This window comes from Ptychodera flava, chromosome 12 (assembly GCF_041260155.1).
Source record: "Ptychodera flava strain L36383 chromosome 12, AS_Pfla_20210202, whole genome shotgun sequence".
NCBI lineage: Eukaryota > Metazoa > Hemichordata > Enteropneusta > Ptychoderidae > Ptychodera > Ptychodera flava.
This window is the reverse complement of record NC_091939.1, coordinates 41,081,359-41,103,826: the sequence shown is the minus strand read 5'-3', so window position 1 is coordinate 41,103,826 and position 22,468 is coordinate 41,081,359. Positions and strand designations below refer to the sequence as shown.

The 22,468-nt window shown below is 36.7% G+C and overlaps 1 protein-coding gene across 1 annotated transcript; it reads left to right on the top strand.

The window, feature by feature from the left end:
- Positions 1 to 193: 193 nt before the first annotated feature.
- Positions 194 to 21,545, top strand: LOC139145909 (excitatory amino acid transporter-like). Its single transcript, XM_070717358.1, has 11 exons — positions 194 to 264; positions 2,909 to 3,003; positions 3,561 to 3,759; positions 4,348 to 4,558; positions 5,158 to 5,200; positions 8,914 to 9,130; positions 9,855 to 9,981; positions 16,156 to 16,389; positions 18,512 to 18,706; positions 18,871 to 19,005; positions 19,994 to 21,545. Exons 2-11 carry the CDS (start codon positions 2,932 to 2,934, stop codon positions 20,244 to 20,246), a joined length of 1,686 nt encoding a protein of 561 aa, XP_070573459.1. The 5' UTR covers positions 194 to 264; positions 2,909 to 2,931; the 3' UTR covers positions 20,247 to 21,545.
- Positions 21,546 to 22,468: the final 923 nt, after the last annotated feature.

The window sequence follows — 22,468 nt, the reverse complement described above, 5'->3', positions numbered from 1 at the left end:
CAAACAAGTATGCTCGAAACTAACGCGTAAATTGCCATTCGAGAATGGTGCTGTAGTGTTGTTCACTTTTAAACCCTCTCTATCCAGCTATCCCCCCCCTCCAATAACAATGGTTTAAACTCTGTGTGCGTCATCAAAAGTGAACCATGTGACCTGATTGTTTACGGCCCTGTATGGTGTTGCTTTCACTTAGCTTGGTTGAAGCATGATGTCGAAGACTAAGCGAGTTACAGGTTGTCGCAAAAAAAAATCAACGATGAGACTGTAAGTTGTTGAAATTTAACATATTTTAAATTGTCTTTGTGCTTTTTGTTAGAGAAGATTTTTATAAGAATCCTCATCCGATCGATTCGCTTGACTCCATCAGTCACAGGCTCTTGACTCAATGCAGGCGAACCGCTAGCCGTCACAATACAATAAAAAAAGATTTTTATTGTATCAGTGACGGCTAGTCGCCTGCATTGGTTCGCCTGCATTGATTTTTATTGTATCAGTGAAGGCTAGCGGTTCGCCTGCATTGAGTCAAGAGTCTGTGGACTCAGTCACCTTCTGGATGTCTCAAGTTTCCGGAAGATGTTTGCAGTTTAATCCCCTTCGAGTCCGGTTACTCGCCAATTAATTATTGATGAATCGCTGAAAGTCGACTGATCGTACAGTTTTGGCGCTTTGTAACTTTCTGCCGTGTGTTAAACAGGATTCACAATTTTTCTGGGCCCGAAGCGTTTGTCGATACGGCATCTGTACTTTTCTATCGCTGGGCTGTACTTGATAGATTAATATTGAAATCATATTCGCATAACTTTCACATTGATGACTTTCGGTGCATGCTGTCACTGTGTTGACCTTCGTCGTCGCGATCGGCTAACTTTGATCAAATTGTTGTCGTGAAACAAAGTGAAACATATTTCATTGACCCTGTTTATGCCGAGTCACATAATTATGTTTTATAGATTCTCAGACTGGAGGAATTTGATCGAGTGGTTGTGTGCGGCAATTTCATGTTTGGGTAATTCGGTACTGTAGTGCAAACTCCGTGGCAAAACAAAAAGTAAAATGTAATACTTTGATAATTTCCTTCTGTTTATCAACGACATCTCCTTATCCTACTCGTTATCAAGCTAGTACAGGCCTTGGCACAAATCTTACGAAAAATGACGTTGGAAAAATGATCACAAAATTGTTGCTGACATTATCGATTTAGCAAGTTCCAATTCAAACGGTATTACCGTTGTAAGGCATAAGAATCTCATGCAAATATGTCAGTGTTTTCTGTATGTAAATGTATTCTATGAGAATAATCAATAACTCGTGTTTTTATGACTACCGTAGACATATTTGTACTAATTCACTTTACAGCCACCTTTATACCGTCTAGTGTACGTTATCAATTCAAAGGTATGAATAATGCATAGTGCCTGCTTTGTCATCAAATCAAGTGACTTTCAATAGAACCTTCCATCCAGTGATTGAAGTTTAGGTCATAAATTTTAACTCATGACCCAGAGATGAGGTTTATGCCTATCACCCCATTTCCCTCTCTAGAGCCTAGAGGTCATACTTTGTCATAGAAAACAATGGGATTGGTTCAAACCACAATAGCGAAAGGATCAATAATTTCCTATGTTCACTTTACATTGGTTTCAGACAGATTACAGTACCTGTAACTTTTTAAAACATTGTTTCCACCACTTCATATACAAATTATTGAAGTGGAATGGATTGATCAGTAGATGACTAGTGATCACACACATTTATTGCAAAAGGATATTTTCCAGTGAAATCCTTCTTGAAATTGGAAAGTGAAGCCTGTATTCCACAGGAGCAAGAATTAGTTATATTGAGGCAAAGTAAAATATGTATGTTTTGGTGCACCCAAGCTACCCTACATACCATCCTCTATTTTCTTTTCTTAAAAATCCAATATAATTTTGCCAAATGTTCAACATGTCACACTATATTCAACATAAAAAGTAAAATATGTTCCTAACCATGTATTCTTCCTATGTTCTGAAGGCATGTTGATGGAAATGCACATAATTTAATGATGGCTGTAGCTAATAAATGATAGGCAACAATATTGTTTACCAATGTACCAATGGCATAAACAACAGCCAATAATATTAGTGTGTTTATCTATCTACCTGTCTGTTTGATCAGTAGATTCATTAGGGAAGGATGTTTTCAGGAAAAAAATGTATTCTATGAGAATAATAGTTCTTTATATAAAGCCAGATAAAAAAATGTGATTTGGTAACCCAACCTACTCTAATTAAAATCATCTGACTATAAATCTAATTTTGCATCTTTTAAAAAGATGTATGATTTTGACAAAATTTTTAATGGGTGGCACCCAAGTAAAACAAAAAGCTGACAACCAACATGTATAGCTGACTTTGTCTGCCTGTCTATCTTATCTGCTGTATGTGCTATTGTATTATAGTTTTGTCAATACCAGTGAATTCTGTGATGTTATTGCTCCAGATTATTACTAAAAAGGTATCCGATTATCCAGTATTGTGGCCTCAGATGCTTTCTACATCTACAAATTCACTGGCAATACTAAAACTATAAAATAAGAGAATTTATGTACTTCTTCCTGGCCAATAATGGATTTTCAAGAGCAAACTATGCATTCTATGATGTGCCTTGTACATTAATCATCCAATGTTTGCTTTTGTTAATTATGGGCCGGGGAGGTGATATATTATTGCATCAATATCTGTCTTAGATTCTACAAGCACACGTCTCTCTGTCCAGCCAGTGCATTGTTCTATTTCTCCAACCATTCATTCCTTTCCATAAGATTTAATTGTTGTAGGGAAAGTAGTTTCAGCTCAGCCAAACCCGCTTTAATAATATAGCAATTTAGCAACTCTTGGTGTATGCACTGTTCTTGTTCATCTTCCAGAAGTTACACACTGAATTGAACTGATGTTCAACATGGTGGATGTTGAATCAGGTTCAGAAACTGACGCCATCCAGCCAGTCCCTTGGCATGCCAAGGTAAGCAAATGTACTTCTCTGAACTTTTTGAACCATTTCACCCCCCATCCCACCAGAATACAGATCCATGATCACAATTGTAATCAAGAGAATAGAAAACATGATAGTAAATGGGTTAAACTCATACATGTAGAAATCAGAATGGTAAAAGTCAATAGAGACACAGATCATATAAGATAAACAATTATAGTCGTTTATTAAATACATTCTGTATGTGTTTGTTCAGTTAAGACTAAGAAAAGTGACATTATCTCCAGGTTTCTCAAATCCAAACAGAAGTAAATACTGTCAGTCACCTTTTGTTTAACTAAATTTTCACATTTTACATCCATTTTGTAAACAGTCACAAATTTTCATGATAATGTGTAATTCATATGTTAAGCCGTTTATCAACATTGTTTGCACTGCATAATCAATTTTGCACCATGTTACTATATAGAGGTCAAACCCCCAGACAGAATTCCATAGGATAACACAGCAAAATTTGTATTGATGACACACGTTTGCATAATCCTGGAGGATGGTTTGTAAATCTACTGTAATTTTACTCCACACAGGTATTGGGATGGATCAGAAAGAACCAGTTATTGGTTCTGACAGTTACCGGGGTGGTGCTTGGCATCATCCTTGGACTGTCGCTGCGAACAGTTCAACCATCGGAGACGGCCATATTGCTCATTGGATTTCCAGGGGAGTTACTGATGCGTATGCTGAAACTCCTAATATTACCCCTCATAATATCCAGCCTGATTACAGGTATTGTTAGTTTTTTTTATTATTACATGTAGCTTGTGTACTGCTATGTACTTGAGTACATCTATGCAGCCCTATCTCTATAAACACATTGATTTTCTGTCATTCAATATTCAACAAATTCAGCACAATACAACAAAATAGGGTCAAGTTATTACAAAACACATGAACAGAGAAAATTATTGTGATGAGACAATACACAAACTAAATTATTCTGTGATGCCAAAATTATAGGTCATGGAAAGTATTCCAAGGATATCTGAAATGAAATTTGGCCATGACTAACACATCAGAGTTCGCTTTTAACTTTCAGTAGAAAAGTTTTCCATGCTGGCAACTGCATCTGTGAACAGTGCCCTCTACATGTATGTACAAGCACGTCAGTAGTGGTCTGGTGGTTGCAATGACAATTTTCTCTGCAGAGCCATAACTGTTAGGCATTAAAGCAATACTAAGATGTGAATACAGGAAAAAAATTGCATTATGATACATAAACACTCCAATCGTTGACTTGAGTTAAAGTTTTGTAGTGTATGACTAGTGCAATAGGCAGCAAGATCCCGAATTCTTTTTGTGTTGTGCTTGTCTTAGGTTTGGCTCAGTTGGATGCCAAGTCCAGTGGCAGAATGGGAAGACGTGCCTTGGTCTACTACTTCTGTACAACTCTGTTTGCTGCCATACTGGGAATTATCTTGGTGGTTTCCATCCATCCCGGCGACCGTGAAAAGAAAGAACAACTGGACATTGAAGAAGGAGATGAAAAGAAAGTGGACACCCTTGATGCCATTTTGGATTTATTACGGTATGTCCAAGATTTTGATCCAAGAAGTACAAACATAATTTCACAAATATGGCTGTTGAAAAAATTTTCATAAAAAGGTCTGTTCTTCCAGGCAAAATTGTTTGCAGAGATTACTTATGGCAGGTCTCTCCCTTAGCAGGTTTCAAGGGGGCTATTCTGATTCTTTTGATAAATCTATTGATATGTTCATAAGCATATGCAATTCTCTATTCACACTAAGGCTAGTCTACAATCTGTGTGGATCGGTTATAAGGCTTATGGTAAATGTCTAATTTCATAGGAAATATAATAATAGAGTCAAGATTTATGAAATATGATATAATAGTCAAGATTTGTGAAATATTATAATAGAACAGTAAAGGTAATTTGTTGTTGAAGATGAGGAAGCTGGCATCATATCAGCTATGTTGTCTTGCATTTCCTTCCAAGACTTTATAAATCCTCAGAAGAGTTCAGAAATTATTGTTTAACTGCATATAGCTATTTATTTTCCTTTTCAGAGCAAATTGCATTTAATAATTGAAAGATTTGTGTATACTAGTTTTATTACGACAATGTGCTTTTTCACATCACTCACGTCTTAAACTTGTCTCTTGCAGAAACCTGATCCCGGCAAATTTAGTGCAAGCTTGCTTCAAACAGGTGAGTAAAAAGAAGTGCTGCTGAAAGATAAGTTATCTATCCTTATGTGACCCTTGAACCCTACCCATACCAAACTTGCCGATCTGCACTTAGCTGTCACAGATCATTTTCAGAGCTGTGGCAGTTCAATGCACCTCAAATGCTGATCTGCACAGAATATTTCGAGCTGTTATGTGTCTGCTGTAGACTCAAGTATCTCCAAAAGACGAAATTCAGCTTTGTGCAGCTCTTGGCAGATTGAGCAACAACCGTGCAGCTTAAAAATCATCTTAGGTACAACTTTGTCGACACTACACGTATCCACAGATCATGGCAGCTCAAAGCGGCTCTATGCAGCTCACTGGCAGCTGACAGCGAGCTGGCAGAGGTGGCTGATGAGTTCGTATTTGGAGTCTAAAAGTGAGGTACTGGTATACATGTATTGAATGAATTCACTCCATTCACAAATGGAATTTCTATGTGTCTGTTTTTGCAATCTCAGCTCAGAAAATCAATCGTGAGTAAATTGTGAATCCACGTAAAATAATCTGCCGCGTATATAGCATAACGCAGGAAAGCCGAGCTAGCTACAGTAGCTGTGTTTAAGTTAGTATCAGTGTGCTTTCCTTCAAACAACTGTTCATTCTATGTCAGTGTTTATATGAAAAGTTTGCTTCATTTTACCTTTTTAATTTGTAGTTTCGAACAAAAAGCAATTCATGACAGCTAGGTACTTGGTCCGATGGTCCGGACATTGGTGTACACACATCGTGCATGCACCAGTGAATGTTGACGTGTATGCAGTCAGTAACAGTGACATCGTGCTCGTGACGTCATTTATCATGTGATAAATGACGTCGAAATGAGCACAGGTTACAAGATACAACAGTTCAAATGTCTGCCAGCTTCCGTGTTTAAGCTGAGGGACTCAAGATCAATTCAACCGTCTGATGGTTAATTGGAAATACATATAACTAGATGGACATGAACCACAAGTTTGTAGGCCCTCACAGTCTAAAAGTTAGCAGTATTTTGTTTTTGTAAAATGTGGTCCATCATCAGTCATTTGTCTGCCGAACATGAAGTTTTACTGTTTGACTTTGCAGACAAGTAAACTCTCAGCTCTGCTTGTAATTGTAAGGTTAAAGCCCCAATAGCTGCTAATTTTATGCATTATTTTTATGATTTTATTTTCAAACCAAAGTTGGTTCATGTGAATGCGCTAACTAAAGGACGTGTATTGAAGTATCACTGCTCGCTGATTTTGACCATGCCTACAGGTTTTAACAGGTTTAATAATAAACGGGTGCCGCACCCATAAAATGGGGCCCCTGCGGGAAAATACAAAAAACAATATTTCCTGCACATACACATCATGATCATACCAGAAACAAGCATGATACTATTTACCTGAATGCACAACACACGATGGCCAACATTTTGTTGTTGTAATCTATATTTTTTCTGTCATATGATTAGTTTTTGAAAATGGCGGGAAATCTAAAGTGACATTAAAACCTTTGAATGTACATGCCTATTTTGACACTCATGGCAGCATTATACACTTTTAGCTACTATAGACTATAGTCTATAGAAGCTATTGGGATGGGTATCCGTCCGGCGTCCGTCGTCAGTCTGTATGTATGTATGTATGTATGTATGTATGTATGTCCGTTTGTGAGGCGTCCGTCCACTCAAATATCTTGAGAACCGCAGTACTTACTGATTTGATATTTGTTGTGTAGATGAAAAATAGGATTTTGAGAAACTGTTTTTTTTAATTTTTTGATATTGTTGAAAATAGGCAAATTAATGCCAAAAAAGGCGTTTTTGGTAAAAAATCTTCTTCTTCATAACCGCTGGTCAGACAGCTTTGTTATTTGATATACAGGTCCCTAGGGATAACCCAACTTAGATTTGTTCAAATTGTGATGAAATATGCAAAGGTGTATTTTTAAGGAATTTTTTTGTCATTTTTGGTCAAAATTTGACTTACATTGTATGTAATTCTTGTACTGTATAAACCCTATCAATTCACCCAGAAAAAAATAATTAATATGATTTTAAATAATTGAATTAATTGGGAAATCATCAAAGCCAAAATAATTTTAGTGTAGAATTATCAGAAAGTTCAACTTTTTTTGACAGTTCATAGTGAAATGCCTACCATCTTGGAGGATTAAAACATTTAAAGGCAACTTTCCTGAATCCCAACTTTGACATATTCTGAACCAACATTTATTGTGCCATGTATGTTATCTAAAAGAAATTGCTCATAATAGTTTTGTCATGATAGGGTGGTCAAATAAATAGAGATAGAGAAAGTTCTAATTTCCATTTATGGTTGACTTGGTAAGGATAAAATAAAATTACTCTCTGAGGAAAAAAATAGAGTGGTCAATTAAAAGAGTGGTCAAAGTGATAGAGTTTTTATGGTAAAGCTGGGCTGTAAGATTCCTCATGTGCTATTTATAGCAATTATGCAATCTATGTAAACAGTGCAATGAAAGTGTTACATGATTCCTTATAATGCTTTTGATGACCTTGAACTTCTTAAGTTTCAAACATTTGTCTCTTCAGTGTGCTTTCTCTGAGTACATACAGTCTCAACTTATTCAACAGAACTTACTTACAATGTTAATTTGAAAGTTAAAATGTGCTTTGTTAATAGGATGGAAATACTGATAAAGATAACCAGCTTAAGATTCTTTATAACCTGACAGATACATATATGCTGGTTTTTTTTATGTAAATCTTGATTTAAGCAAGTCTTGTTTACTTTGATTAGAATGTAATTAACTCTCGTTTATTAGCTACTATAGACTAATATAGTCTATAAAAGCTATTGCGATGGATATCTGTCTGGCGTGCACCGTCAGTCTGTATGTATGTATGTATATATGTATGTATGTATGTATGTATGTATTTATGTATGTATGTATGTATGTCCGTTTGTTAGGCGTCCGTCCACTCAAATATCTTGACAACTGCAGTACTTACTGATTTGATATTTGTTGTGTGAATAAAATATATGATTTTGAGAAACTGTTTTTATTAATTTTTTGATATTGTTGAAAATATGCAAATTAGCACCAAAATTTTTGGTAAAAAATCTCCTTCTCCATAACCACTGGTCAGACAACTTTGTTATTTGGTATACAGGTCCCTAGGGATAACCCAACTTAGATTTCTTAAAATTGTGATGAAATATGCAAATCTATATTTTTACGGATTTTTTTTTTTCCATTTTTGGTGAGGCCATCCTGAAATGAGCTATCAAAGATATCCACCTTCTTCATCAATACAATATGTGTCACAAAAGGTCATTCTCTACATAACGCAGCAGAGCTCTGTCAACTGTTGAGTTGCTTGTTTTTTCAAAACCGCTGGTCAGACAGCTTTAATATTTGGTTTACAAGTCCCTAGGATGACCATAGTGAGATAATTTCATACAGTCATGTATCCATGTCTATAGTAGCTTCAGGGACTTTGGCCCTATGTTTTTAGTCTCTAATAGGTTTTATTCAAAGAAAACTCTTGGAAAAGTAAGGATATTTTGGGATCGGTTTAGTAAGCATTTGCAGCTATTGGGGCTTTAATGATGTAAAATTAATGAAACACTTTGTAAAAAAGTTCCTCTATATATCTACTGGTGGCTGTTGCTTTTCTGTGAACTTAATTTGCAGTCCAGCCATGCTGCGGATGAATATTTCTCCGTATTTTCAACTCAACAGACACAAACTACGTTTGAACCTGTCCCCATCCTTGCACAAAGGACTATCAACGTGACACTTGATGAGACAGCGGTTGCAAACTTGACGGACTTAGACAGACCTGGAGTATATCATATCAATGGAACAAACATCACATACGTTGAAGAGACCATCACCTATGTAGTTGGTGAAACGACCAAACGGAGCCTTGTTTTATCAGACGGAATGAACGTGCTCGGTTAGTATGAGTTCCAAACACTGTAAAATTTTTGGTTGAAATATTAGAAAGTTCAAGTAGCATACAATATTTGTCATCTTTTTTCTGGTATGTTTATCTTGCTTCATATGATCTACTCCCCAAATCATTTTAAAATATTGTTAATTCAACTTAAATCAACACAGCCTGTATGTTTGAAGCATTGTTTACCGCCTAACTCTAATCTTGAGTGTAGTACAATTTCATAAAATCATATTACACATAGTGTACAATGCATTCTGTTGAAGGCCAATAATTTGAGGAAAACAAGAAATTAATCCGTATGTACTTGTATTCAGAGCACAAGCAATGAAAATATTACTGAAAAAATCTGTAGCTTTTGTGCTTTTACTTTTCAGGCATTGTCTGTTGGCACTCATTTATTCCTCTCTGGATATGTTATGGGAGAGGAGGGGAGAGAAACTTTATTCAAAGTTTAATACAAAGGGCAAAAGGTCTACTCTGCTTTGCTTTGTTTTTCAGCACTAGCTGCAAGGAAAATTTGACACATGTTTGCAAAGTAATATACATCTCTATGATACCCTGAATGATGAACATTCTATGGACAAGTCATCGTGATGATAGACATCTTGATTTATTGAGAAAATGTTCCATTATTTAATTTTTATGCTTCATTCTATCTAAAAAGAAAACTGGCAAAATCATGATTCTTGTGACTTGCGTATTGATTTTCTCTTTTTTCTAGGATTGATTGTGTTCTGCATCGCCTTTGGTGTCTTGATGGCCAAGATGGGCAAAAAAGCACATGTTATGTGTCAGTTCTTTGTGATCCTGAATGACATTGTCATGCAGATGGTTCTGATTGTCATGTGGTATGTACCAAGAAGAATTTTTATGCTCAGCTGTCAGCGACATGGGGCTTGTCAAATACGTTGATTGTCCATCATCGTCTTTCAGCAATTGCCAACTTCTCTGAAACTGTATGTCCCATTGCTTTGAAATTTGATATGCATTTCCATTGGGTATTGTTTCTCAAGAACTATTCATCTGATAACTTTGATATTTAGTATACAGGTTCCTACAGATTAAATATATATGATACATTGGAATTCTGATGAAATCAGCAATTTTGTATTTTTGGGGCGATTACTCATCTGATAGCTTTGATATTTGGTATACAAATTTCTAGAAATGATCAAAATATAGTGAAATTATGATAAAATCTGCAATTTTTTATTTTTTTTTGGGGGGGGGGGGGGGGGGGGGGCGGTTTTTGCCATTTTTGGTCAAAAAATTGGTATCTCAAAAACCATAGCTTTGATATTTAGTATACAGGGCCCTACTGATTAACTTAATGTAAAGTATTGAAATTATGGTGAAATGTTTAGTTTTGTATTTTGGGGCAATTTTTGCCATTTTTAGCGACAAAGTTACGTAACTGAGGAAGCTTATAGAGTTGGGAGAAGCAAAGTTGACGTCACTTCCATCAACAACTTCTGTAAAAATATTTTGTCACACCACGTGATCAGTGTTATCTAACGACTACAGCATACCATTCACGCTGCACACTCACTATCAGCGAAAATAGTATCGTGTTGGATTGACATTATAATTGAACCTAGAGCGTACGTGTGAGTGTATTGGCTTACATGAAAATGCGATAGACAATGATGCATTTACGTTAGAACGTCCATGCTCGATCAAATTGTTTTTGTTCTGTCGGTGTAAATTACGAGATTGGTGGATGTGGATGGACATCTTGCGTGCGTTTGGTCTTTGTCTGACATGCATGTCGTTTCGATCTCCTTTTTACTTTGCAGGGGAGAATGAATTATGTTTGTCATGGGTTTCAAATATGTAAAAAAAATACGAAGTTTTGAGTGGATTTACGATTTCGTTTGCAAAATTACGAGCGAAAATTTCAGCTTCCCATTTCATCGGCGCGACCGTGCAAGAAACCTCAGTCTCCTACTACCTCCATGATCACATGTTGTACTAGCCCTGCGTACGATGCTGTGTGTTCCGCTACAGCTAATCGCCCGCTCACCACAGCCCTGCAAAGACCCGTACGTAGGGTCGGTGACTTCAAATCCATTTTGGGACTTGACGTAAAAAGCCAAATTACTGCCGAAATTCAGCATTCTTGGGCCCAAGTCGTATCCCAGCCTACCTCAGCTACTCGATCGCTTCCAAAAATGCCAGTCTTTTATTCACTTCTCGTAAATAACCGTCGATGTCGGCAACTCTCTCGCTAGCCCTGCGTACGATGCTGTGTGTGTGAACTACACCTAACAATAAAATGTTGTGAGATGTTGAAACAGTTTACCCTCCTTCCTACAAAGTTGCAATGTATTGAAACACTTTACTCTCCTTTCTACAAAGTTACAAATCCCCTGGTACGTAAAACAAACACTGTTGCTGTTCGATACTACAATACATCATGAACGTAACGTCCATGAATACACTGAGGCCTGCTTTGCCTCTGTGAGTCCTGCAGGGTCGTCCTTGAGTCTATCAAAAGTGTTACCTACTTTGCTGTATCAAAATTTGGCCTGCAACTACTCAGTTTGATAGTAAAACCATTATTTCAAAGGAAACTTTCAAAAATAGAGTCATATACAAAGGAAAAGGAGAAAAACTGAGGTTATCTGAAAGGTCAAGTCTAGGTCATCTCATCATGTGATGTCAGGCATGAAGACCCCCTAATTACGCAATTATGGTTCACAAGAAACTACCTACGGTGGTCCAATAGGTGAAAGGTAATTTTGCTGCCTTCCAATTTAAATGGCATTTTGCTGCCTCCCAATTTAAATGGCATTCAGCTTGATTGACTCCCATTCGGCCTACTTTCAAACTGCTATAACTTTAACAAGAAATTATGTGATTCTGAATGATTTTAATATTATTGTAGATTCCACCAGTTTAATGATCTAGAAGTGAACATCACCAGACATTTCTTGATGATATCAAAATATCAAATGAAATATATCTGGGCTAAAACTTTTGAGACTGAATTTGTAAATTTACCAAGAATTTTCGGAAGCTAGAGGGGAAACAGACATAACAGTGTGATGGGCGGACCAGAAAGTCCATGGAAATCAAGCAGGTTGTTCTTACATGAACATTGCTGTTTGGTGTGTTGATTTGTAACATGTACACTATGCTAACATGTTTCAACACCCAAGGAAACATTTGCAACTTTATAGTCAATGCGACATATTAATAAAATTATTTTAATTTTGTATCGGAATATCACAAAACAATGTTGTGATCATCGCAGTCCAGCTGTTATGAGTAAGCATGTGTACTTGGCTGGACCGATCAAGTTTCTGCAAAAAATCATTTCACTGTCATTGACAAGCTAAAGTGACGTCTTTAATAAATGTGTCCAGTCAATATCCAAAGAAAATCAAGGCCATCAATGACACGAAGAAAGTTTGTCAGTCCCCACGGACGAAGTCTGGGGGGACTTATAGATTGGGTCATGTCCGTCTGTGCGTGCGTGCGTGCGTGCGTGCATACGTCCGTCCGTCCGTTCACGCAGACATCAGACTGAGACATGCCCTGGTCAGTTTCTTTCAAACTTTGCACAAGGATAGTACCCTACCCCATACAGATGCACGTCGATTTGTTTCACAATGCGATCAAATTTGGCCGTGTTAGACTTGGAGGACTTTTTAGTTTACACCTCCATAGACTCCCATGTATAAGGCAGTCCTCCAAAGACTCCCATGTAAAGGCAGTTCTGCATAGACTCCCATGTATAAGGCAGTTCTCATAGACCCATGTATAGTCCGTAACGCCCATGTATAAGGCCAAGAAAAATTAAAATTTAGTTTCTCATCGTATTCTAGTGCAAAAAGGTGCAGTGACACAGTTTTTAGTCCCCACGGATGAAGTCCAGGGGGCTTATAGATTGGGTCATGGTGTCCGGGTCATTGTGTCCGTTCGTCCATCCGTTCGTCCATCCTTTCACACAGATATCTCAGACATTTTGACAAAATGTCACGTGACATTGGTGACCTTTGACCTCAAATATACATATTTGTCCATAACTCAGTAACCACAAGTGCTACACCCTTCATATATGGTATGATGGGATGACGCCACATATTATACCTCATTAATTATGCACATATCTAATTTTGAGCGAGCCAATAGAGCTAGAGGTCTGATTTTTGGTATATAGGGATAACTTAGCAATACAATTTTTTTTGACATGTCACGTGACCTCAATGACCTTTGACCTCAAATATACATATTTGTCCATAACTCAGTAACCACAAGTGCCACACCCTTCATATCTGGTATGATGGGAGACCTTATGACGCCACATACTGTACCTCATTAATTATGTGCATATCTAATTCTGAGCAAGCCAATAGAGCTGGATGTCTGATTTTTTCGTATATAGGGAAACCTATAGGATAGAAATTTTTTGACAAAATGTCATGTGAACTTGATTATTTACCTAAAATATACGTTTATGTCAATAAATAAGTCCCACAAGTGCTATGTCCTTTATATTTAGTAGGATGGGAGACCTTATGACAACACACACTTTACCTCATTTATTATGCACATATCTAATTCTGGGCAAGCGAATAGAGGTAGAGGTCTGATTTTTGGCATATAGGGATTTATTAGCAATACATTTTTTTTCTCAAAATGTCACGTGACCTCAATGACCTTTGACCTTGATTATACATATATATATGCATATCTCAGTAAGTTCTATACCCTTCAATTTTGATAGGATATTAGACCTTAAGATGTCACATCTTGTACCTCATTTATTATGCGCATATGTATTTCTTGGCTGGCCAATACAGCTACAGGTCTGATCTTTTTTCCCAATTTAGAACAATAACTTAGACATGCCTCATGTGTTTCAAATTGGGAACAACGACATAGACCTATGTGCCCATAGATCTCAACATATCAATCCAGTGATACTTCTTAAAGGCAGGGGGAGCCTATAAATACCCCCAATCTCCCTGGGCATTTATAATCCAACATGAGTGGCACATGATAACAGTGTCAACGAATGCTCCCGAAAATCTGGAGCTTTCAACAACCATGGTGTAAATTAAAGCATTGTTCCAACATATTACGTTTTGTGAATACTTGTGGCATCACCTTGTTGGCGAAATTCTCTCATTTTTCCATTTTAAGTTGATTTTTGATGCCAAAACTGCTTCGATGCTGTGTTCGAAGCGTCCAACAAACAATAGATGAAAGCATTCAAACAGCTGCCAATCACGAGGGGACGCGCAAAGGTGCAAAACGATCAAACATTTGTTGTGTACATCCGCGGTAGGAAAGGTCAGTCCACCATCTGTCAAAGTTGTTGATCGGAAAAATCTTCACTGTTCACAAACTACATGAGTGGCTGTTATAGTTGTATACGTAGTTCCATGAGCTTTCCACTGTCCCTTGTTACGAGCTATGTTCAAAGTGCGTCAAGCTACGAATATTTTCATGTATGGAGTTACAGACATCGGTGAAGTACCGGCTACATTTTGTTCAAAACCCCTGTCTGTTTGTTCCTCGTGTTGTTTTTTGTGTCCCTAACGTCGACTGGCTCTATGTGCGTACAAACATAGCAGTCGGGATTAAGATTTCCTGGATAAATAGGTACACTCATCGTTTATTCCGCCTCTGACGCAAAGATACACACTATTTTACATGTACCACTCCTAGGCCCTGGGATCGATTTCCATACCTTTAATGACCATATTTCCCTGCCCCATCAAGACTAATACTCCTATTACTTTGTCATTGTCAATGACTTGTTTAGAATTATATTTTCGTTTTAAACTACAGTTCTTTGATGCAGTGTGGTCGTCTGGCAATCCATCATCACGGCAGATGTAGTGCATCCAATACACAGTCCACACTGTCCAATCATGCGTGCATGTTTTCCTGTTATAATTCAATAGGGTCAGAATTTTGTAGCAAGGAACATACAAAATCTTGCAGATAAATCAATTTGGATGATCTATGTACATCTATGCAAATTCCAAGTTTGGTGGACATGTGAAAATTATGTTTTTTGCCTTCATGTACAAGATGGAATGTTTACCAAGCTGGACGCTCACTGCTAAAAACCAATAGGTTTTATTACAGTTTCACATTTCAACCCTTTCTTTGTATCTTTCTCAGCAACATTCCCCAAACCTCTCTCCTTGCATCCCTACCGCTAAATGCACTGAGGAGCACAGTGTCATCATTGACGCTATTTTTTGTCAAAAAATTGGTTTCTGGAAAACCTCTTGTCTGATAGCTTTGATATTTGGTATGCAGGTTTATAGGGATTATCTTAATGTGATATATTAAAATCATGATGAAATCGTTAATTGTGTAGTTTTACAGCTAATTTTGCCACTTTTATTCAGGCCATCCTGAAATGAGCTATCAAAGATTTCCACCTTCTTCATCAGCATGTGTGTCACAAACAGTTATTCTCTTCATTAGACAGTGGAGCTCTATCAACCATTGGGTTGCTTGTTGTCCCTGATATATGAATAATAAAAGTTGCCTAAGATTTTTGACAGCCTGCATGTGTTTCTGTGCATGCCCACTGGTGTCTGTAATACACTGGTGCAAATGAAGTAACGAATAACAAAATATTTGTTGTGTCTTGCTAAAAATTGTATAGTTTTACTGTAAATATCTTATCATATTTTGTTTATCAATTTAGAAAATATATCTACTGGTGTTAGCTTCTCAAAAACCTCCCAAAATATTGATCAAGTATTCACTTCCTGCAAATTAATTCATGTTCAGGGCCACTTGGTAAGATTCCAACTGTTGTATAACACAAAAATATCACTGCTATTTTCTCATCTCCACAAATCAGATCACTGTATTTTTGTTATTAATACACTGGTCATCTCCAGAGGAGATCAGAGTATTTAGGCAAAATTCACACTTCTTTCTGGAAAAGATGGTCTCAAGATTACCTCAACACATTGCGTGAAAGAGATCGGTGTAATATAATTTGGTTTGGAGCTCACATTGACACAAATGTTATTTTCCTGTAGGTATTCACCAGTTGGTATCATGTCCCTGATTGCTGCAAAGTTGCTATCCATGGGTGATCTGGAATCTGTACTGGCCCAGCTTGGCATGTATATGTTGACTGTGATTATTGGACTCGTCATTCATGGATTCATGGTACTTCCAGGACTGTACTTTGTGATGACCAAGAAAAATCCATTTGTTTACTTTTTTGGAGTGCTGCAAGCATGGATAACTGCCCTTGGCACAGCCTCCAGGTGAGTTATTTATCAATTTGCACTTACAATAGAAAGTCTTATGATGTCTCGATTTTGTGAAAATCAAAACTTGTATCCTAGAGTTACCATGTAGTAATTGGCAGCCATTTTTAATTATGTAGGGCTAATTAGACCTTTTGGTCGCATCAAAGGTTAAGATTGGAAATTTTATTTCTATCTGAAGATGTACAAGCAAGGCTGACATGGTCAATGATTGTATTGATTCATGATTAGTAATAAGATAGAATAAAATAGAATAAAAATAGAATTAATTGTTACTTGCTATACACATTAGTAGGACCACTATGCATTGTGTAAACAATTCAAACATCAAGTTTATCCTCTGGTGCGAGCAGCTCACATGCTAAAACCTGGGCAGGTATATATTCTGTTTAGTCTGTCAAAAAGTTGGACATAAATTTGCAATTTTTACCATAATAGCAATTAACTTATAGTGTCACTGTTTAATAACGGACGTGACGTATTATGCTATCATTATCATGTTGCAATAGCAACTGTACTGCCAACTTCCATGAGCAAGCTGACAACCAGCGTTTAGTATAGGAACTGGCAATTTTTGCATCTAGCCATTGACACAGAGGGCGCCCTTCAAATTCAATCCCAGCATTCTTGGTGTCATTCCCTCATTCATATGCACAACAGATTTCTCTCTCTTTCTGTTTTTAAGGCGTGATAGTAAAGATATTTTGTTATCAATTACAAGGTGGAAAATAATATTTACTTGCTAATAGTAGCATTATATTTTATCAGAGTGGAGTTAAACAATAATACTTTGCACATTTCTTATTTGTTTCTTTATATGCACCCAAAAAACCTGGCAGTGCCCATGAATTTAATTGGGTACATTGCCGGTTACTCGCATAATATATTGAACTGGTGCATGCGTAGTCAGCTGCTGGCGCGACTATTAATATTGAAATTTAAGGTAACATGTTTTTTTAATTTAATTCATTGGAACCCTGTTTTCATTCTTGATTGGTTTAAAGAGAATGGTAAATTTCCTCCAGAAATGTTTGAGAAAAAGTTGGAAAAAGTTGGAAAAATTTTTCATTTCAAGGCACCTAACTTGTAAGACCAGGTTTATGTTTGATTAAGAAACAGTATTTCAGCATTGACTTAAAGCCCCAATAGCTGCAAATTATATGAATTTTTTCATGATTTTATTTTCAAACCAACGTTGGTTCGTGTAAATGTGCTGACTGAAGGACATGAATAGACGCATCACTGCTGCCTGATTTGGACCACACCTACGTATTTTAACAAGCTAAATAATAAACGGGTGCCGCACCCGTAAAATGGCGCCCCCATAGAAAAGTATAAAAAATGCAGTATTTCGTGCACATACACATTGTACTCATCCAAGAAACAAGCATGATGCTATATACATGAATGCGCTCACACGATGACCGACAGTATGTTGTCGTAATCTTTACTTTCTCTGTCCCATGATTGCTTTTTGAAAATGGCGGGAAATCTAAAATGATGGTAAAATGTTTGAATTTACAAGCCACTTTCGACACTTATGACAGTGTTATATACACCTTTTCAGTTTTTAACTGGTCATATTCAAAGAAAACTCTCGGAAAACTGACGACATTTTGAGATCGGTTTATTACACATTCGCAGCTATTGGGGCTTTAAATGCAAGAGAAATCAATGATTCTTTCTGTCATATCAGACATTAGGTACAGGATTTGTTGAAATTGAAAGAATGAAAAAAATTAATATTGCCATGAAATCTTCAGTGTATAATTATAAAGATTAGTGGTGGTGGTGATGAACATTGATGGGTTCTTTACAGATTTCAGAGTTGATGCTAACATGATGTTAATTTTAACTGTTGAATAATTTACCAATGGCTCACATGGCCACCAGCAATACTGTAGAGGTGATTGCTCAGTATGGGAGATGAATAATTCTATTTTGTACCTGTATAGTTCTCCACCTATTCTGAAAACATGGAAATCTGAAAGTGTTTTCTCTTCAATCTACACAACAAGCTACTCTCTGCCAGCAATTACTCCACAATGACTTTATAAAAGTAACACACTGTGTTCATACAAAGCAATCAATAATGTTCATCTTTTTCATCTCACACAAGTGCGGGTACTTTGCCGGTGACATTCAGATGTCTGGAGGAGAACAACAAAGTTGACAAACGGGTGACACGCTTTGTCCTTCCCATTGGTGCCACAGTCAACATGGACGGTACTGCCTTGTACGAAGCTGTAGCGGCTATTTTCATTGCACAGATGAATGGAATAAATCTTAGTGCTGGATCCATCGTAACTGTAAGGTGTGTATTAACTATACAGACAAGCTTTTTATTTTGGCTGGTTATGTTTTAATATATATTTATTTGAAGAGATTTATTCCAAATGAGATCAAACACAAAGAGTTGTGTCAATGAAATTCAATTGAAATGAAATACTTAGCACGTTATTTTTCTCTTTTCTGTAGTTTGACTGCCACCTTGGCAAGCATTGGAGCTGCAAGTATTCCAAGTGCAGGATTGGTTACAATGTTGCTAGTTCTGACAGCAGCTGGATTACCCACTGGTGATGTCACTCTTCTTTGGACAGTTGATTGGTTACTGTAAGTGTCAAAGATCATGACCTATTGACCTTAATGTTTATCATGCTTGACTGCAGAGTGACATCAGTAGGTGAAACGTATGTGAGCTAGGTGAATGAGAGATCAGATACAGAAGAGCAAATGATGCAGAAATTGTGTGAAAAAAGCAGAACTAAAAGTTTTGTCATTTATGTATGTTGAAACTTTGAATATTGGTTTGGTGGTTAACAAATACTTACTTCAATTGTTTTCACTCACTGCACTGTGATGCAAAAATGACGTGAGAACCTGCAAGTACCCAGATGGCCACGAAAGAGAAATTTTGCTTCTTCCAAGTAATTTCCCAAAGCATAAGCTTAATGTAGAATTTAATGTGAAAGATTTAATTTTCTCAAATTTTCTGCCACAAAACTTCCAACCATACTCTTACCGAATCAAGTGTAATAATCAGAAGTCACACATTTTGATGCTAAAGAGACAAAAATACCTGACATTCAACAATATTTCCAATTAAAAATGGCTGCCATTGTTGTGTTAACTCTAAGGGGAAAAAATAAAGTTTTGATTGTCACTAAATTGCAGCAATTGAAGTTTTCCTTATGCTCAAGGGGCTTCAAAACAACCCCCCACCCCTAGTGGTAGATCAGAAAAATATTGTAAAAGTTTAAGAATCTGCATAAGTGTCCCAGAGGTGCTATTCTATTTTAACCCATTCATTACCATGGTTTGCCATAAACCCATTGTTATCAATTGTGATTCCAAGCCACTTTCCAGCGAATTGTAGCTGAACAGGTCAAGAGGAAAAAGCTGTACTTTCAAAGTATGTTCCTTTCACAATTAACCAGAAAACCAGAAAACCTTTCCCCATAAGGGTATCTCTTGTGTCAATAATAGAATGTAAATAGCTATGAAGGGATTGTTGACAATGAATAGGAACAAGCTGACATATTTTGCTAAGTAAACAATCATTAACTGAAATGGTTTGATATCTTGATGTGTTTCTTCTCAGGGATCGCTTCCGTACTTCAGTGAACGTGTTAGGTGATTCCTATGGTGCTGGGATTGTTGCTCATCTGTCAACTGTTGAGTTGAAAGACATGGATATGATGGAAATGGAGGAAGGCATAGACAGTGATAGAATTGCCGACTCAGATGACAAGTCCAAGTTACAGCCAAGTGTCAGCAAGGGTGACTCTGATGACAAAGTCAATGGTATTGTCAATGCTGAAGATCAAGAGTCCATCACCTTTATCTCAGAGTGATATGAGTGAAAAGGCATGTCATATTGTAACGATGCCTGGCGTTACAATAAAAAGAACTTGAAGTGGCAGCCTAGTTTATGAATAAAATTCCCCCATTTCATGAACAACTAGGGGTTCCATTGTAACGATGCCTGGCGTTACTTGGAAAAGAAGTTTAAAAAGAGCTAGCTGTAAGTTTTATAGAATTTCCCCATTTCATGAACAACAATGGGTTCCATTGTAACGATGCCTGGCGTTACTTGGACAAGTTTAAGAAGTGCTAGCATAGTTTTGAAGAAATAAAAAATGATTAATGATAATATTTTGGTCCAATGTGTGTGTGACTAATGATAAAATCCAAGACTACATATAGAGTGTCACTTTAGTGGATTTCAGACCTTGATCATGTCTTCATAATTTTAGAAAATGTTTGAAATATTTGGAAAAGGGTATCAGTCTTGTACTGTGTTTCATTTACAGCGAATGTTTTGATAAAATGACATTGACATTGTAGAAATTGTATACATGGAGATAGAAGTGTAAATTTGGCCACGATGCACAGAAATAACATTGATGGGTCATTTTCTGGTAACCATGTGACCATCATGTGACCATGGCAGCCTCCTAGTGATAGAATAATATTGATGGGTCATTTCCTGGTAGATCATGTGACCATCACGTGACCATGGCAGCCTCCTAGTGACAGAATAACATTGATGAGTCATTTTACGGTAACCATGTGACCATCACGTGACCATGGCAGCCTCCTAGTGACAGAATAATTTACCTTTATTGCAACAAGTCGACAAGTTTTAGCCTTCAGAAAAAATGCATAAGAAGCAATTTGGATTAATCCCTCTACCAAATTTTGTTGTGTGGTAAAAAGAGAATTTGGGGGAAAGGGTTTTTATATGATCATTGGCAATCATGACCTCGCTATTGAAAATGGCGGACAGTCTCCAGAACCCTAACATCTGTATGATACTGTTACTATGATGAGGATTGTGAAAATGAAATACAGACCCTCTCACTCTCAGACTGTTCAAAATATAAAATTCAAGGACACCTCTCTCTCATTGAAAGTTTGTCCAACAAAACACATCAAAATCAAGTTATTTTTTGGGTGATGGGAAAAAATGCCATAGTGTACATTTATGTGTATTTTACAAATTTCTTTTTATTGCAAGAGATTTATTTTACATTTATTCTTGTATTCCTTGATTCTTGTGTAAAAGTTTACCACAAATGCAAAATCTTGTATTACTGGCAATTCTCATTGTAAGTATTAAAATTGAGGTCAGAAAATTTATAAAATGTAAATTAAAGTGCTATATTTTTATGTAAATTATTGTTATCATTCTAAACTATTAATGTTTACTTAGATTTATATTTTAAATAAAAGTATATTTTTAATACATATCCATCATAACTCATATTTACATAGTCAGTTGAGTATGTCCCAGTAGGTTAGAGTATATGATAAGACACCATCAAATCTACCTGGTTAGACACGTTTTGAATGCTACACCACATGATTGCAGGTATCCATGAAATATGGCATAAAACTTTCATAATCTAGTGTATGATAGTTGTCATGACAACAAGCAGGTCTTTCAGTAGCCATTCATGTTTCCGGCTGGAGTGAGGGCTCTTTATTGTTAGTTCACAATGTAATTGACAAACCTGTTACAGAAGGCTAGAATTTTTATTGCAAACCAAAGTAAACAAAAAAGTGATTGAAAACATTTTCATTCATTTCCATTATCACTTGTTCCAATATTTTGTCTTACACTTGCAAGTTAACAAATTGCCATTATTTTCATCAATACCACATGCCCAAGCAGCGCTCTCACTGACAAGATGTGCTGCAAACAACCCAAAATGGTTAACTGGGACACTTCCAACTGTGGTGGCGCTCTCACTATGAAAGTGGGAATGACGGTAAAATTTCAAAAAAAAGATATACTTTCCAAGTTGATGGGCCTTAAGGTAGTACACGCCTCGAAAGTAAAAGACTTAAACTTTTGTACAACTTTCCTAATTGAAACTTCAACCAGTCTCTTACCAAATCAACAATAAATCGGGGAGGGGTGGGAGAGGGGTCACAATGCAAAGTTTGGAACTAGCGAAACATTAATAACCCAACATTTTGCGATATTTGAAATTGAAAATATTCTCCACCCCTGTGTTAACTCTGTTTGGGAAAATTGAATTTTCGATTTTCGAAAAACTCAGAGAGTGAG

Bases quoted from the DNA above. Each gene is read 5' to 3' on its own strand.
- LOC139145909 (XM_070717358.1), top strand. From the start codon at position 2,932: ATGTTCAACATGGTGGATGTTGAATCAGGTTCAGAAACTGACGCCATC. The intron at 3,760-4,347 runs GTATTGTTAGTT...TGCTTGTCTTAG, and splicing joins AATATCCAGCCTGATTACAG to GTTTGGCTCAGTTGGATGCC. The intron at 9,982-16,155 runs GTATGTACCAAG...ATTTTCCTGTAG, and splicing joins ATGGTTCTGATTGTCATGTG to GTATTCACCAGTTGGTATCA.